General features: G+C 42.7%; 1 protein-coding gene across 37 annotated transcripts in view; it reads right to left on the bottom strand.

The window, feature by feature from the left end:
- The window catches only part of ANK2 (ankyrin 2), a 271916-nt gene that overhangs the window by 27646 nt on the left and 225139 nt on the right, over positions 1–19131 (bottom strand). For 12 of the 37 annotated variants that reach the window (XM_071555392.1, XM_071555397.1, XM_071555396.1 and 9 more), the window contains 9 exons: positions 18552–18652; positions 15615–15656; positions 14697–14732; positions 8745–8969; positions 7291–7389; positions 5924–6078; positions 4138–4349; positions 2599–2803; positions 1862–1958 (listed from right to left, as the gene is read on the bottom strand). In XM_071555392.1, the coding sequence (XP_071411493.1) occupies positions 1862–1958; positions 2599–2803; positions 4138–4349; positions 5924–6078; positions 7291–7389; positions 8745–8969; positions 14697–14732; positions 15615–15656; positions 18552–18652 (1172 nt within the window). The remainder of the gene's footprint in view (positions 1–1861; positions 1959–2598; positions 2804–4137; positions 4350–5923; positions 6079–7290; positions 7390–8744; positions 8970–14696; positions 14733–15614; positions 15657–18551; positions 18653–19131) is intronic. The other 25 variants (XM_071555417.1, XM_071555402.1, XM_071555416.1 and 22 more) reach the window with 6 other exon arrangements.

Here is a 19131-nt window from a genome sequence, read left to right on the forward strand (position 1 = left end):
TGGTTTCTCTGCAGAGCTGCTGACATTTCCTTCACATAAAATCCACTGTGTGGGTGGAACTCACGCTCAAGTTTCACCCCCGTAGGATGGAGACGGAAATCAGGAGGGGTCAAAGACAGCTCAAGGCTGATATAATCCACAGGGGTTTGTTCCTCACTGTGGATTGCAAGGCATTCTGACCCCCAAAGCAAGCACACCTCTTGAGTGTGACTACTCTGGGCTTACTCACCTGCAGCTGAGGAACAGCAGGTTTCCTGCTGTGCTGATCTTCAGAACATCTACCAAACACACTGGTCAAAACCAGGCTGGTGACATTTGAAGGAGAGACAGAATGTGTGGGACATAAAGGCTCTGCACACTGATCCTTTCCTTTTCCTGCGTGGGAGAATTCTGCTGTGCTGGACTCAGACTGGAGAGGCCACATCCTCTGAGAAACCACCAGATGCCTCAGTGATTTGCTGTCACACACCAGGGGCTTAAAAGCCCAAACAGACCATTTTTTTTAAAAGCTGCAGCTCAGGAAATGGAAATCCACAGCTATGCCTCCAAGTCTGCAGTGTAAATCACAGGACAAATGTATCTCTTTTCCCATGCTCATTTTGGACAGAATAAGTCTTTTGAATGGGAAAATTGTTTCTCATTAATGATTTTACTGGACATAAAAAATTACTGTGAATAGCAAAGAGTCAGAAATTTGCTGATTCTTGGCAAGGCAAAAGGACAGAGGCACAGGGCACAAGTGAAACAATTAAGATTAGCTTGTCCTTTGGCAAAGAAAGTAATTATCTCTCTGGCTGAAAATACATGAAATATCCCATTTTTAACTTCAGCACCATTTAAAGTCATATTTGGGTGAAAGGAGTCAGTTGAATATTCATTTTGGTCAGGATTAGGAAAGATCCATTACAAATTTGGATTGCAGATTAACTGTCACCCTCATCCTGGCTGTATTTCATGTGTAGCCCTGCTGGGGACTTCACAATTTTAGAGACTTGGACTTCTCAAACTCTGCATCTGGTTCCCAATTAAATGAAGCTTTAATTTCTCCCTTCACACGGGCTGCAGCAGCAGCAGCTGAGGCCAAACACACGGTAAGATCTCCCTCTCGTGGCCGCTGCTGTTAGAGAAAAGTGTTCAGCTGAACCAGAAGAAATGTCCATCAGCAGAGCATCCACTTAATGGGGAAGAAAGAGCCTTTCTGAACCAACACTTTATTTCACCTGATGTTCAGCTGGAGGTTGGACTGCTGAAGCTGATCTCATTTCCACATGGAATACATTATTTCATTCAATAACAAACCTAATCTCATAGTAATAACTGTCTGACACTGTTTGCACTGAATTCACTGAATTTCATGGGTAAGTTATCCAAGATTTTCCTGTAACTGCCAGACTACACACCCCAAATGGAACACTTTCCAGGCCATGGATGACATCTCCTGTTATAGGGGGGATTTTTGTGCATTTCTGTGACATAAATCATGACCAGTGTACAAACTAAAATACATACAGACATACATATTATTATTATTATTTTGATATGAAATTCTCTTTTCAGAAAGACAGCCATTGAATGTCAACCCAGGAACAAATGGTTAGAAGAGATGCTTCTAGATCCCAGTTTGGTACACCTACAGGTCTTCCTGCCTGACTTCCCAGTTTTTGGATATTCCAGAAGTAATATCTCTTGTAAGATGTACAACGAGGTACCCAAACAGGGGATTTCTATGGAAACTTGCATAATAATAAATATCTCTGTTCCTTCTACTGTATAAACTAAAATTGTTGAAAGGAAATAGTTGTTGGAAAAAGACATGTACTTGAAAGTATCACTATGAAACTCATGGTGGTTGTGTAGGTACCTGGCAGACACATTTGTGGTGAAGGAAACACATTCATTAACAAAGGTCAGGGGTGTTGTCCCTGTGATGTCTTCCCATTGGGCAGGGGTGGTTCCTCCTGAAGTGACAGAGATTTAAAAGAAAATTAAAACCAAGCAAGTCTGCAACTTTTTAGCTTCTAATAAATATTTTACTTTGAGTTTTTAATTGCTATGAAATCAGTAATAATCCCAGACATGCCTTCTCCTTGGGTCCATGTTATTCCACTAATGTTAGTAAGGTTGGACGGGTTAAATTAAACATGATTAAATTAATTTATTAAATTAAGTGCATGCAGTTCATTTCTGCCTTTTAAGAGGGACTGAATGAGGCCCTGGTCACTCTGGAGTTACAGCAAGCACAAAGAGTTTAACTCCAGTATTTTCCTCTTAAGGATATCACAACATTAAGTCTGTACTACACTTACTCTGCCAGGCAGAGCAGGTTGTTCTCAGGAAACAAACTGTAAGGAAAATGCAAAAAAACCCACCAAACCAAACCTGAAGTGTATGATTACATTACACATCTTTTGTTAGTCCAAACAACAAATGTTAGTTCTGCCATAAAGCAATTGTTTGGAAAGTGGTTTATTTTAGCAGCTTCTCATCCCACTCAGGTTTCCTCTGCGCTCCCCACGTGTGTGATGAGTTTAACAGTCCCAGCCCACGAGGAGGGGCAGTGTCAGGAGGCACATGGAAAGCTCCAGGCCTGCCCCCTACCTGTGATGCTGCATAGTAACCTCAGCGTGGGCGTGTCGCCTCCATAGCCATTCATGAGCCCGTCGCTGGAGGCCTTGGGCACGGGAATCGTCATCGTGATGGGTTTGTGGAACTTCCTCCTCCGGGGCTCCAGCGTCACTATGGGGCTGAAGGTGGCCTTGTTGCCTAAAATCTTCTTGGTAAGTTCAGTGTGCATAGGTTGAGCCTTTCCAGAGCAGCAGAAAAGAACACAACAGTTACTTGAAAAGAGTTTGATGAGTTTGTAAAGAACTGGGTCTGTATATTGTGTATTTTTTCTCCTTAGAACAGGCTCTGAGCTATTTCAGTGTGCTGTTCAGCCAGTCCCAGGGGATATGAACAAGCACAGTCTCCTGGCCAAGCTGGGGATGCAGGCAGCAGGATGGGATGGAGACAGGGGAGAGACTTCCCTCTCTTTCAGGAGTGAATTACAGAATCCCAGACTATTCTGAGTTGGAGGGACCCACAAGGACCATCGAGTCCAACTCTTCAGTCAGTGGCCCTCACAGGGGATTGAACCCATGACCTTGGCATTGTTACAATCAAGTTTGAACCAATTGTTAGGGTGATTCCTTTGTGCTGAGGATCAGCACCTTTGACCTAATTATTGCAGCACTTTTTACTTCTCTGGTGCCTTTCATAAGAAGTATTTAAGAACTTGTTCTATATCCTACACTAATATTACAAGCATCACCAAACATAGGTGCTTTTCCCAAGACTATACGGACAGTTAACAGACAGGAATGTGACTGAACTGGAAAACTCAAAGCTTCACCACTTGCTTTGACTTTTGCAAGGACCTTTTTTATTATATCATTATTTTCACTAGCAGCACTGTGGGTCAGATCCAACACCATACACTGAACACGCTGCTCTCTAGGTGGGCCTAAACTTAGGTTTTAAAGTTCAGCTAGGCCTAGGATTGTCAGCTGATTTGTCAGCTAACAGCTGACTTCTTCCAGCCAATAATATTGTATTCCATACCATACTACATCATCTCAAAGGGTGTAAAATCCAGTGTGTGGGAGTGGCTTAGTTAGTTCCATCATGGCTGCACTAAGAGGAGGACATCCAGCAGCTCCTCTACTATGCTGGGCCCTGCTCCTGTTGCCTGTGCTTGCATTTTGTTTGCATTCAGGGAAGTAGCAATATTTTGTTGTTATACTTTCTCTTTCTTGCTGAATGTCTTTTGGAGTGCTTATGAATTTAGAGTAATGGGCTTTGTATTAACTGGGGAGTGGGGAGTTATTCCTTGTTATATATGCATAACTTGTGTAAGTGTGTGTTATATTGTAGTTTCCTCTTAATTTTCTCCTTTCCTTATAAATACATGTAGTTAGTTTCAGCATAAACCTGGTTTTGAGGGTTTTTCTTTCCTCTCCCTCTTCTTTTCCCCTTAGCTGGCTGGGGGGAGGAGGAACCCTTTTCACCCTGTCCTGGACAGTTGGTGTTTTGCCAGCTCAACCCAGGACACCAGGGAAGGTGACTGTACCCCAAGCCCCGGTGAGTGCTGGGCTGTACCTGGAGGCCCACGCGGATGCGTTTGGTCAGAGCCCCCTCTGGGAAGACGGCCTGCACCTGGGGCACCACGGTGCTGCTCAGCACCCCTCCCTCGGGCCCGATCAGGTTGCTGTCCTGCTTGATCCGCGACACCACCGCGAAGTACTGCGGGAAATCCCGCGTGATGATGCGGCAGATCCGCTTCTTCTCCAGCTCCTCCGGAGTGTCCAGTACTGAGGGCAAAACAGGGCATGGTCAGAAGACGAGTTTTGGGGAACCTTCAAAATGCATTTAAGCTTTTTTCATGGTTTGGCTGCAGCTTGAACAAAGTTTTTGCTCTAGAAATCAGAGGGGAAAAGGAAACACATCCCAGTGTCCAGTTAAACCAGAGAAATCTGGACAAGGACAGACACAGAGACAGAACAACCAACTGAAGGGAGCTTAAGACAGAATCACAGACAGACTATTCTCAGTTGGAAGGGACACACAAGGATCATCGAGTCCAGCTCTTAAGTCAATGGCCCACATAGGGGACTGAACCCATGACCTTGGCATTATTACAACCAAGTTTTAACCAACTGAGCTCATCTCAGCAAACAGAATATGTTGACATCTCCAAAAGAAGTGGCCAAACAAGCCAATGGATTGGTGCAAACCCTCTTCTACTTCACGTTATTTACAACATCCTAAAGTAGCACAAAGAAAACAAAACTTCAAAACAAAAATTATCAAAGTATGAGTTCAGCTTTAATTCTGTGAGTCGTTTTGTTTAGTTCAGGGTTTGTTTGGAATTTTTTGTAAAAAAAATTCAAAATAAATAAATCCTGCAGCTCCAAGACAGCCCAAGGCCATTCTGTTCTCTCAAAAGCAAGAGTACCCATGACTGACATTTCCTCCCACACATGGGGCTGCTTGGAACAGATTAGTATGATAATTGCCTTGTTTTGGAAAGATGTTTGCTATGGGAGCTTGTCATCCAACACTATAGAAACAAGCAGCAGCAAACACAAGTCTAGCACCTATTCCCAGCTTTGTGATGGGAGATATTTTGTCCACGACTTCAGCACGGGAAGTGTTGGGATTCAGGAATTTTCAGGCTAGCAAACCAAAGACAAATTTGCAGGGGCCAGCTTCTAAGATATAAATGGAATCTGTCTCGAGACCTTGAGCTAGTGCAGAAGTGAGAGAAGAAGCCTGCAGAAGCTCCATGGAAGAACACATCTTAAGAGCTCTTGTGTAAAGTTAAAATAAGTTGCATAAGGACTGCTTAGATCCAGCAATTTTCTGAGATATATATTACTTAATAATTAGCTATAGCTGTGTGATGTTAGATAGTTTGCATGGTGTGTGTAGGTTTTAGAATTGTAACTGTGTGAAAAAATAGTTTTCACAGACTATTCTGAGTTGGAAGGGACCCACAAGGATCATCGAGTCCAACTCTTAAGTCAATGGCCCGTACAGGGGATTGAACCCATGACCTTGGAATTATTACAGCCAAGGAATGGTTACAAAGTGTTAATGCAAACAGAGTTAAGCTCTTCTGCCCTTGTTGCACCACTCCTCTAGTAACTGTAACCTACGACAAAGAGGAGCATGAAATAAACCACCAGAAAAACCCACAGAACTAGATGGAGTTGAGTGATTTATTTAACCATACAGGCCTCTGAAAGCCTTATTGAAGGCACTGGAATTGTGTCTGTGGAGTTCAGGTGTCGTGACAGGGAAGCCAGGAAACGGTGGGAGCTATTCCCCCCCACTTGGGGCAGTGACCCAGGAGCAGGATGGAACCCCACGTGCCCCGGGATACCTTCGTCCATGCCATTGAGGATCTCGTTGAGCTCATCCTCGGTGTATTCACAGAAATGCTCCTTCCAGCTGTCCCCGTTCTCGCTGCGCAGGATCACCAGCTCCCTCTCCTTCCCACGCAGGGCGGCAAAGTGGGGGATCTCCACAATCACAGGCCTGGCACGGCAACACAGCGCATTAAATGCACACGGGAGAGAGGAAGAGACAGGATTAACAGCAACTCTATTCAGTCTGCCACAAAGTGACCTGGAGTTCTACCTATTTGGCTGGAATACTTTGGCACAATCCTAAGCTAGTAGGCCACTAACACAAACTACATTTTTACAGGGACCCAGTAAGTGCTGAAGGACAGATGAAAAAGTGCATTCACCTCTTTCCACAGTGTGAATGAGATTTGGTAAGATAATAATAGTGCTCATCTGGAAATTTGGTGATTGTTTTGCAAATCCAGCAAAAACTCATGCTCGATTTAGTTGTCACTACTGTCTGGGTTAACCTGTGCAACTTCATTTCAAAGAGAATCTACTGTAACGTACAGGAGTAGAGGGACAAATTCTGATCTCACTTATACTAGTGCAAATCAGAATAATTTCATTGCTCTCAGGGGGCAGTTGTGTCCTGCACCAATTTCACTCATTTGTAATTCTATATATTCCAATGAATTTATTCCTGATTTACACCTGGGGGAGATACAGCAGGTCTGAGGAGATTGTCTGGGTTGCTACTGCAGTATAGGAGATAAGAATTTGCCTTGCTGCCTTACAAGCAGATGTCAATATATGTATCAGCATAAGCACCCATATATATATATATATATATACACACAACACATATGTGTACATATAATATATCTATATTCAGATATACATATACATACATACTCTTAGAAATAAGAGAGAAGATATTAATATATTTGTATATACACTTCTCTAATTAGAGGACTCACAGAGGTTACCATGTACACAGTAAATGCCATGTGTTCTATCACACTGGTGGTATCCGACATATTGATTGATAAGTCCTTGATACAAAAAAACAGCTTAAAATTTACAGTAGATTCCTTTTTTGTTTGTTTTGTCCCAATCCAGGTTGCTTTGCTACAGACATCAAGCACATAACTAGGAAGATTTCATGCCAAAACAAAAATGAAGGCCACAGTACTCGAAGAAAAAGATACAAACATACCACCAAAACAAAACCACATACCACAAAGGTTGAAAAATGGTCCACTAAGGGTTAAGTGTACAAAATTTCAAATGATAGAGAGGGACAATATCATGGGCATAATGACATAAAAAAATCATATTGCAGAAGGAGGAGAAGAATGGGGAGGTCAGCATCCATCAATTTGTTTCAAGTCTCTCCTACCCAAGGAATTTGGTCCCAGGAGGCCCCAGCTGAAGGATTCGGCTGACCAAGCTTTCTCCCTCATTAAGTGGGGGAGGAGCCGTAGGCAGATGAAGTTTACTGAGTACATCCAAAGCAGCAGTGAAAGAAAGAACATAAATAAACTTTATGTATTTTTGTGCCAGAACGCCAGTGCCACTGTCTGGTCCACAGAGTGGAATTAGGCTGTACACTGAACAAGGTTCCGTCCTAGCCATGACAATTTGGTGACCAAAATCAGCAAAATCAGTTTCAGCAATTTAGGAGTTTTCTTGCTTGTGGGGACTTTGGCCATGAACCCAATGGGAACAGGATCTGGACCTTAGAATGCACCTCTGCAAACAGTACAGTCATTTTCTGATTTCACTGCCAGCACAACACCCAGAAAAACACTCGCAGGAAGGGCACAAATCTGAGACTGAATAAACTCTGCTATATCTTGCATTTCCAGGGAGACATTCTCATTGGGAAACCATTGAAAAAATGGGAGACATACTTAAAATCCATTTGTGTGTGACAGAGATAATGGGAAGACTGAATATGACAGCACAGTATTTCTTTTGCTCTTTAGATTTCTTTCTGCTTCTCTTTAAAGTGACCAAGATGTGAAAAGAATAAGTGGTAGCACTGAATGAAGATGGTGGCTCTGATGACTGCCTGTTGTAATAGGACTTTAAAGCAATTGAGTTGTTTCCAAGTGGATTTAAACCATTGCTGTTTACAGAGTAACTTCTTTTATAGTTTCTGAATGTAGCAGAAGGGGTCCCTCCAATCATCCCCTTTTGGATGCCACAGTTGATAGGGAAAACAGCTGGCAAAACAAATTTCAGAAAGAGCAAATAACTGCTGCTTTCAGCTGAAAAATTGCTAAAATGAGCTCAGCAGCAGACCCAAATCTGATCTTTCTACAGGTTTTACAGCATAGGACAAAAGAAATGGCCAGAAAATTTCAGGGTTGTCCAATTGCATAGTTTAGCAATGTCAACCCCAGAAAAATCTAAGGCACTGTGCTTCCCTGATAGTCCAAATTACTGATAACACAGCACAAGTCTCTAAAATAAGCCACTGAGACTTGTGCTGTGCTTCAGTTTTGGGGTTTAGGTCAGTGCTGTGCTATTTGTTTTTTAAACACAGTTTCAACTGCCTTTTCTGGCTGCAAAGGAGCCTTTCCCCACTACAGTATCACAACACTGAGTAGCAATTCTATCCAGGGAAGCACACTGACCATAAAGCCAGTGGTTAAAACACCCATTTTGAAAGGAAAAGCTGTAAAAGCTCCATGACTTGTTAAATGGCAACTGATCTGTCTTTCACGACCTCTCTGCCACCACCTCACATCACAAAGCTCTTTTCTCGGTCGGAGTCTGCGCAAGGGAACCGTGTCAGTGCCACCCCAAGGCTGGGCACTCCCCTGCGGGCCGCGTGGCCGCCCTTACCCAAGGAACTGCGCCCCGGAGGGTCCCACTTCGATGAGGCGGCTGGCCAGCCCTTCCCCTTCCACCATGGGCGGCATGGTGGCGAGCCGGTGGCGCTTCACCAGCCGGCACGTCACGCGCGTGGGCGCCGTGCACTTGCGCGGGGGGATGATGATGCGCAGCCCGTTGTGCCGACAGCCCCGCATGGCACCGCCGCGGGCGTCCACCATGAAACTCACCAGGAAGCTGCAAAAGCGGGAGAACAGTTAGACACGGAGCGGGAGGCAAAGTGCTGGGGGGTGTTCTGCACATGGAAACGCGGCTCTTGCTCAAGAGGTACAATCAGAAAAAGCCTTTCTCCCGTGGGAAGCACCAAATCATGCTGAGGTTGTTGAGTGATTCCCCTGGCAGCTGCTACCTGAGAGTTCTTCACAGAAAGGTTCTTGTACAGCGCTGCTGGTGGTAAAGCACCAGCAGACAGTGACAAACCTATTGCAGTGTGCAAATATCACCACTCTGTACCTGCAAACAACTAAAGTGGGCACTCTCTAAATAATTCACAGGCAAATTACTCAAAAATATAAAGCCAATTCTGATAGGATGGCTTGGGGTTTTTTAGGTTATCAATACAATTATTTAGCTATTTGATAGACTATGATTTCTCACAAAAAATAGGTTTGGATTTAAAAAAATCAAATTTCATTCTGGAACATATAGATACAATTTATACTCCATTAGTGGGGTTATCACCTGTCTATATTAAACAAACCCCAGCCTGTCATTAGTGTTTGCAGCCAAATTTGGGGGTTTGGTCAGACAACAATAGCCACAGTCACTGTGTAAGAGGTGTATAAACTCTATAAGAGGTTTACTTATGGATTTTAGTTTTTCTGTGTCACTTTGCACACCAATGCAACGCCCCACTGGAAAACTTAGATGTGGAGAAAAGCCATCTACAGGGAGACCTCTTCTAGCACGAGGTAAATTATTTCTTTTTCTTTAAGAGGGAGAAAAACATTTCATTTTGTTTGCAATTTCTTTTGTGTGGAATTTTTGTAGTTCCACATATGCCCAACTGGTAGATTTTGACAGACTGGGGACATTCTCAGAACAGGTGTAGAACTACTTCCAATTTTAATTTTTTTTTTATGGCTTGGGATCATGCCTGATGTGGGATGGGAATGTCAGGCTGCTGGAAGTGAAAGTAAGAGTAGAGGAGACAGAAGGGTGTCAGGCCTAGTTCTAGTCACTAACATAGAACCATCTCATGGGCAGTCGCAGAAATGCTACTGAAGGACCTGCAATAGAGAAAATATACTCCCTTATAACAGGAGCAACAAACCCAGGGATTTTTCCACTGTCCCCTTGACCGTTCTGTGCAACAAACATTGCGCCCATTCACTGTCCACACAAGGAATTCCACATGCTGTAAGAACACAACACCCGACACACCGTGCAAGTCAGAGGGATGGAGGATGGGGCGGAGCACAAGCGCCAGTCGAAGCACACCATGCACCACGGATGCCAGTCGGTCTCACACATGCAGTCTCCTAGTCTACTGCCATTCAGATACCTCTAGGCTTTGCTTAGTGTAAAACTCGGGGCAGTACAACCATTATCTCATTCCTTAGAGCTTGGTGTTTCTGTGGTTTTAACAAGGGGGAAAAAAAGAAAATGAAAACATTTTACAGCTTCCATTGTCTGGGGATTAGTTGAGAAAAATGGGAGCTTCCTTCACAAAATACATTCTTTATACACGGTAAAGCACAGATGAAAGAAGAGCTTAAGAGACACTCGGTGCTCAATTGTTGCACTAATGCTCTTGGCTTGCACTGCAACTGCCCTGTAAGTGCACCAAGGAGGGTTATCAGAGTGGGTCTGTTTCAGGGAATTGGTAGAGCCTTCAGTACAAAGGGTGTTGTTAGAGGCAGCCACTGACACTGCTGGAAGAAGTTTCACATTTGAAAGATAACATTGTGAGCAACACAAACACTCCCCCACGATTACCAGAGCCGATGAGTGCTCTGACAGAATTCAAGCAGCATTCACAGTTTTCATTGTGTCAGCTGTCATGAACACAACTTTTAGAATTCGGTTATTCTCATTATTGACACAGTACTCCACATTGTGAACTTTATCAACAGGATCACCTTCTTTCACTGCCAATCTCTGAAATATTGTGGCTGGCCTGTGTCCTCCTCAGGGCATCTCCCCATGTGCCTCAGCAACACCAACCCCCCACTGATCAGGGCCAGGAAAATACACACAAAAGGTGATACCCCAAACCAAATCCTCTCCCCTCTTTTAACATAGTGCAATCCTTTCTCTCAGTTTAAGTTTACTGAATGTGCCTGGTGGGTCAGTAAATCTATCACAAAGTCTATCAGTCACCTCACACCAAAACCAACTCCAAAGAGCAGAAAAACAGGCAAAGAGAAGTCTCATTGGAAGGTGGACACAGGTAACAATGGTTAGGATAAAACCAGTAGGACGTTGTTATTATTATTATTATTATTCACTGTAAAAGCAGCTGTTTCCATCCTAAGGAAGATCTAAGGTAGTTATCCAGAGAAGCACAGAACAGGGTGAGGACAGCACTGCAAGATTAGTGCCAATTATCACAGTATGGAGGAGCCAGTTCACAGACCCAGCTACACACTCTGAATTCCTGGAAAACAGGTTTTGGGGAACTACCACGAATACAGTGCACAGGAAAGAAACTGAAGGGCAAAATTTCTCAGCTCTAGACCTGAAAGATCCTGACACAGGATTTGTAGGGCTGGCACAGAGTGTAAAAACACATCCTTTTTCACCATACCACCCTGCTTATTTCCCACCTTTTTGCTGTGCTTATTTGTTTATCCACTTACTTAATCCAATGTCTTTTCATGTCTCTTTGATCAGCACATTTCACATATTTTGGGATATGCAAGAGAGTGAATAACTGATAAGAAAGCATTTTCTGATCACAGCAGCCTCTTTTTCTGCTCATTTGTTACATAATATGGCATCTGGATGGTGCCATTACTGTTCCAGGACCAGAAAGAAAAGCTTTTCCCTTTTGAAGGGGTATGGCTACCAATACACCAATAATTCATACAGAAGTAATGCATGATACAAAACATGCTTTCTGAAATGTGCATTTAGGAAAGTGAAACAATTGTATGACTAATAGAAAGGAAATGCAAACTGCATGCTAATTATTTTGCTGCCTGTGCAGACACACCTTGATTTTCCTCTCCCCAATGCTCCTTTTAGCAGGTGTTGTTACATGGCAAGACTGAGATAGGAAGAGATTGCACTCAACAAATACAACTGGCAGCAATAATTGGCAGGTGAGGCCATCACTCTGGGAAGTGATACCTTACTGTGATAAATTCCCATGGTCAGAAAGAAAATAATGTGTAATACTGGCATATAAATAACTCTAACATATATATACTCCCTGGAGCTGAGCAGGAAGCTCAGAGTTTACTCCATGTGCCAGCTGCATGGAGCATTCCTACATCTGTGTACAGAGCATGAAGAGGAGAGGGACCATTAAAGAGAAACAGAAACAGCTGTGGAGGGTTCAAGAGGGCAAAAAAAGTAAAGAAAAAAAGGGTAAATAAAGAGGATTAAAGGAATTTTAACTTAAATTTCAGTGAAGTGATGATTCAAAGTTGAAGCAGATTATGGGTAAAGGTACATCTTTCTCAGTACTAAGACAGCTTTTGAGTAAGTTTCATTTCCAGTTTTACAGGCTCTGGTAGAAATAAAGCATGACACAAACATGTGGCCCTGAGAGTCTTGCAAATAGGATCAATACTGAGCTTTCCTGGGATTTAGAGAGGTGGCAGTGCAATAGAGCAGCCAAATCGATGAAACAAATCAGGTCTGGGGAAAGCAGTGCCTTCTCTCTTTTAGAGAGAGCAAAGGGGAAATCAAGATTATTTTTCTAAACTAAAAATAAAGTACAAAAGCAATTATTTTCCAGGAATGTTACAGACTGCAGGGGAGTTTGTACATGCTTCTGTTAACCACACAGAAGTTAACCTTGAGCATCATCCATTCCCTTCTAATTCAGCAATACTTACTCAAAAATCAGAGAGGTCATTTCGTTCTCTCCCACTTTAGAACAATTTCAAACTACATACTTTCCATAGGACAGGTAACTATATCAAATAACACTGGCTACAGTGTCCCTCTGGGTGAGGACACACACAGAAGGCCCCTAAAGCTTTCAGGCTGTTTCTGTGCCTTCTACAGAGAGCAGAGCAAACCTCATGGGGATTTCTAATGGCTTCACTTGAACAAGACACAGACCATTCTATGCATTGGATAGAACGGCAAAAAGTTGGGGTGTATTTCAGATCTGAGCCTCAGTTGTTCCCTTTCCTGGTTTTATTCACATAGAGTTTTACTCTGTATTTATCCTCTTTTGAAAGATAACAGCAGGATGAACAAATGAATGAAAAACCAGATGTGTCAGTGCTGGAGGGGGTGAAGGAAGATCCTCGTGGTGTGCTTTGTGAGAGTCCCTGTTGTGTGAAGAGCTTTGCAGAGGCACAGCCCCAGGTGTGGGCACTCAGACACACGTCTCATTCTGCAGAGTCACTGGGACAGCCATGCAAAACCCAGCAGGGCAAGGAAGGGTCTTCCTGGGGCAGGCAACAGTTCTTGGGACACACAAAATAGGCAGAATCTGCACCACGACCTTCACACATTCGGCTCAGGGCGGGTTTCTCTCAGACTGGGCAGCCACACATGCGCTCATGGGGCAGCAGGACACAAAGCTCCAGGGAGAGCACACCCTCTGGAGACACAGCAACCACCTCCTCTCCCCAGGAAGGGTTCTCTGATTTACAGCAAACTGGGAAACAAGGAGATAGCAGCATTCAGTGTTAGTCGCGGTGTGAGGAAGCAGAACCAGACACTCAGGGTGCTTCAGCCATCGTCAGCTGTTCAGCAGGAGCAGGAGAGGCCACAGGGGCTCAAATTCCCAACCAGGGCCTTGATCCAGCTCCTGCTGAAGCCACCAGCAAGTCATCCAACTCCCTCGGTGTGCTTTCCAGCAGGCTGCAACTGTGCCATACAGAAACAGGCAAGAGACACATTCCAGGAGGACAAAAAACATGATCCTGCACAGGAAACTGCTACAGCACTAACTTCAGGTAACACCCACTGCATTGGCCAGCTGGGAGGGATCCAGTGGCACGGCCTAAAAATAGGGGCTTGTAGTCTGGGGCCTTAGTTTATATGTATTTTATTAGCTTATCATCTTGCACAGCTGAATATTTAAGGGGATTTTCACCTTGCTACAGTTATGTCCAAAGTGCTGAGGAGATACTGTGCCAATGGGAAGATGACAATCTCCTCTGGGAATGTTCAGCCTCAGGTGCTCTGTACAGGGTGCAAGCACTGATGAACTGTCACTCCAAAAGGTATGTGTGGCATGAAAAATAAGACATACTGAGTCTGGTTCAAATACAATGGCTCAATTTGGCAAGTATGGCCTAGGGAAAAGCTCTGCAATATTCTTTATATGGACAGGTGAGGTAAAGGGGCCACTCAGAAACGTAACAATTACAGTGGGTTTGTGCTGGATTATTTGTGGAGGGTTTCTACCTTCCTTTAAATATTAATATTAAACCATGCCACCAACCAAGAAAAGGTGTTGTTAAATATATCAGTGGCTAAAACAATCTAGGAATGTATAAGAAGCTTTTTAAAGTTTTTTTGCAGTGGACTTAAGATGTTTCCAGGACTCCTTTGTTACAGGTGACAAAGCAGACAGAAGAAAATGGGCATTTACTGCATGAGAAGAGAAACAGGGCCATGTGTAACTATCCCTGGTAGTTACACTGATTTTTTCTCTTGGCTAACATGCACTATCCAAACACTAAAGCATCCTGAAGTGAGGTAAGAGGGGAGGATAAACAGGGCGGGTGAGAAGTGCAATGTATTAAAGAAAGAAATTATGCAGAAGTTCACCTGCTGTTGTCAAGATCAAGACATGGAGAAGAGCATCTGCAATAGAATAGATGATTTAACATCAAAAAGGAAAAGAAAGGGGAAAAAAAAGAATGAGTTAAATGAAATACTGAAATACTGGAAAAATGAAACAGATCTCTAAATCAAACACATGAACATAATACATATAAGTGCATATTCATTCCATGTGAGAAGGTCAGAGTGAGCATGGAAAAGAAGCCTGTGCAAACACCCTTGGTTGCTGCAGCAGCACAACTCCAGTGAGCTGGGTGCTCTACAGACACTCTCCCACTGAAGTCGAGTGCCTAAACCACAGCTGGGTTCCAAGGAAACCTCTGAGACACAGCTTGGGGAGGTGCTGCTTGGTTTGGGCCTCCACATCTGAACTGTGGGCTGCAGTGCATCAGAGGGTAAGGAATCTAAAGTAATTCCAGGCAGTGCTCCTGATTACACAAGAAATCATTATTTCTTGTCTTCCATTTCCCTGTCTCTACCTTCTGTCCTCCACTTGCCTCATTTCAACATGTTTCTTGTCCTCCTTTTGTTCTACAGAATGAGCAGTCCCAAACTTTCAGTTTGACCTGTTTAGGCTCTCAGGAATCACTTCATGTCACATGGACAGGTAGTTTTCCATGTCCCTTTTTATTCTGTGGATCTCCATTGCCATTTTCTTCCATTGAACACTGATTTGCTATTCATGAAACACACCTGCTGTTTTTCCTTGTTGTAACTTTCTGAACAAAGGTCATAAAGCTACAGCAGAATTTGAAATCATTCAGACTTTCAGATTTCAGCCATGACTATCAGCTGGTGGCTGCCAGGTCCTGTTTCCAGAACGATTTCCAGGAAATCAATCTCACATTGGGAAAAGCAATGTTATGGATTGAAAACACAACACTTGAAGTAGGTTTTGTTTACCTGGTTAGCATGGATCCAGCCTCCTTTTTTGTAGACATGCAGCTAAGAATGATAATTCATATTATTTGTCACAGTACAACTGCCCACTCCCTTCACCTTCTTCCACTGATGGAAGGAACAACTCCCAGAAAGGCAAACTCATTAATAATATCCCAACTGTTTAATTTTTTCAAGATACAGGTAGTGACACACTCAGATCATCAAATACTCTAATGGGGGCTTCTCTATCAAATTATTTATATCAATATCTTTCATTAATAGTTTTACTGTGAGTGAGTCAGAGCTGCCAGAACACAAAATCCAGTGAAAGTCAAAGCATGGACCCAAAGCTAAATGCTGCAAGTCAAAAGAAATCTTCCAGTTCAGTGATTTTTTGCCTTTCAACTTCCAGAAAATTTGTTCTTCCACAACAGGATATGGTGAGGTATGAGAGTAAGACTGTGAAACACATCTGCATTATGAAGGCAGTAGTTCTGTCTCTCACAACACTTCAGCAAGAAATTATAAATAATATTTCCTACTATTACCACAACAAAGTGATAAAATCTTATTTTATTGGTCATTTAGCACCCCAAACTTTCTGCCATATTGAGAGATCCTTAATTTTGCTCAATATGTAAGGTCAGATTGTTTTATGAGGAGAAGCAAATCCAATTTGCTGGAAGGGAGTTTAAATTATTTTTACCTTCAGACAATGTGTGAAACTCTCAGCTGTGTAAAACAACCAGGAGATGTTTATGTTGAGATTTTGAGCACCACCAGAGTGTCACCTCTGAAGAGAGAAATATTCTCTGGGTTTTGAAATTGTTGCCAGAGACTCTGATCAAAGATTGTGCTTTTCCTTCCTTACTGATGGAATTACCAACATATTGAAACAAGAATTACATTCACTTTTTAAGTGGATGGTTAAACATTTTCCCATCTTGAAATTTCAGACTTGGAAGGAGTTTTGGTTAATTGTGCAAAGGCTGAGGTTTGTGCCTGTGAAATTCCAGAGAACAGCTCTCCATGGATTTATCCTTTTCCCTGGGGGTGTTACCCTGTGATCCACACAAACACTTCCCTGCAGTGGGACATCAGCAAGAACCCAACAACAACTTGGGGTTTGCCACTGAGGCAGTGCAGGCAGAGAAGGGTGTAATTTTTCCCCTTAGACTGCACAGAATACAAATTTAAAATCCCCTGTGACTAATGAAATACTTTGCTGATATTTCACAGTCTGAATTCAACACATTTGCAGTGTCTTGGCCAAAACCAAGGCCATGCCTATGCCCAAGGCCACTAAGAGGATTTCTTTGAAAATTCTAGGAGTTTTCTTTCATGACAGGTAAATACCACTCCACTGCTTCCCTGCCAAAGCAAAACTCCAGTAGGTGATGTATTTTCCTGTAAAAAAGAGATGTAATCCCAACAGTTTATGGTAACTTCATGACTTGGACAAATCTGAACAAGATAAAAATGAAGTGGGGTACTGTCTTTTCCAAGGGCTGAGGAAATATTTTTATAGGTTTCTTTAATACAATATTTAGTGGCAAGTTAGTTGGTATGTGTAGAAAGAAGAACATAATTTGTGTCATGTTAAATGTCATTATTTAATATAAGGCTGCAGAGAGTGTTGCTCCATTTCAAATCAGACACCTTACCTACCACTTACCATCCTGGCCACCCAAAATATCACTAATATAATTTAAAGAAAACCACAAAATGACTGCACATCCAAGAAATAAATGCCACTCTCCTAGAAAGTCTTCAGTTCATCCTCTGCAACCACAGGGCAGACCTACCTTTCTGAAAGGGAAGGCTGATACATCCTTTGGAAAAAGTCTGGAATCTATTCAGGCTTAGAAGAAAGCCCCAAAGCAATTTCAAAGCTTATCAGCATATTTATAAACACAAACATACTCTACATACTAAGTGTTTTCATTTCATCTGTTAGTTTTAGAGCTCAGGAACAGCAAATCCAAACACCCCCCATCACAGCCAAAATATCCTGCTATCAGCCAACCACAAGACTTCTGATCTATGTCACACTGAGCAGTTTGCAGTCACAGTTATGACAATATTGTTCCTCCTCTAGACCTGTCACTTCAGTTGGGATTCCAGTGCTGCTTTTTGAAAGACATGGACTGTAAGACAGCTGCAAAGTCATGTGAGATTAACAAAACTCATCCTTCCCCTTGTGATGTCCAGCCATGCTGTGTACAGTGTAATGTCCCAGCAATTAAATGCTTTTTAATGACATCAGTTTCTTATGAACTCATCTGCACATCTAACCAAATCTGATGGCAGGACACAAGTGGAGAATTAGGTTAAGAATAAAATCACTTAAAACACAGTAAGAAGGAGCATTTAAAAGGCCAGACAGGATAAGGTAAGTATGAACTTGCCTAGGCCTGCATGTTGACCTGCCCTATGCCATGACAATGGGCTTGCCTCAATGCAAATGCTTGTGAAGAGTCAGTGGTGAGAACACATGAAGAGAGTGGCCAAACATGTGCAAAGCACATGATGTTCAGATTGCTTGTCTATTCCTGTAATTTGAAAGGCAAACACCAGAGGCAGTGCTCACCTAACCTACTCCTCTGCCATGGTAAGTACTCACCATCTGCAATGATTAGGCCCTTCATCTCAACTATTGCTCCCTATGAAAGGACAGTGTATTTATTTCTCCATAAAATCCCCACAAATGCCTGTGTCAATTATCTCATTCACTCCTCTTGAACTTGACTCAGAGCTCACTGGCTTGCAGCAATTTCAGTGAACAGTCTTAGTCCTCAGGTTTGTTTGATTGTCAGAGCTTAAGAGATCCTGACAATTTACTGACAGCTCCAGGAGGCAGTGAACTAAAACACAGCTTGTAGTTAAGCTTTAGTGGAAGCTGCTGCCACTGCAGGTGCTCTGGTTCTCATTTTTAGGTATAATGCTGATAACACTCACCCTGAGTGGATGGGGCTGGAAGAAAGAGCCACGTTGTCCAAGTTGTCAGGGCCCCAGCTTAGGCGGTAGGAATTCCTTTCAGCTTCTTTGGCCAGAGTTACCTAAGGAAGCAAAAAAACCAAACCCCTTTTACTACAATGAAATCAATTAATCAATCACACAATAAGAAGATGTATTTGCATAGCAGTGCCTAAAGTATAAACTGTTTTAAAAAAGAAAACAAAGGAGTAATAATAGCATTAAGCTATTAGAAACCCGTTATTGTAACACTGTTTTTGCTTAAGTAATCCTATGTCAATGGTGTTAATGAAATCAATGCTGTGATTTACCACAGGGGCATTTCCTAAATCTCCTTTTTCTAACTACAAGAACGTTTCAGGAGAGTATCTTTGAGGACAATGGCTGTGGGTTCATTAGAATGTTTAGCCAATGGCTGGTAGCAGCACTGAAAAATCAGTTAAAAAGGAGAGCATTAGGAACACAGCCCCTGTACTGTATTCACACAGATTATCCATTTATTTAGGATACAATTTAATACTGCACAGCACAATATGCCCTTAGGTATCAACAAAACCAGAGA

This window comes from Pithys albifrons, chromosome 5 (assembly GCF_047495875.1).
Source record: "Pithys albifrons albifrons isolate INPA30051 chromosome 5, PitAlb_v1, whole genome shotgun sequence".
Classification (NCBI taxonomy): Eukaryota; Metazoa; Chordata; class Aves; order Passeriformes; family Thamnophilidae; genus Pithys; species Pithys albifrons.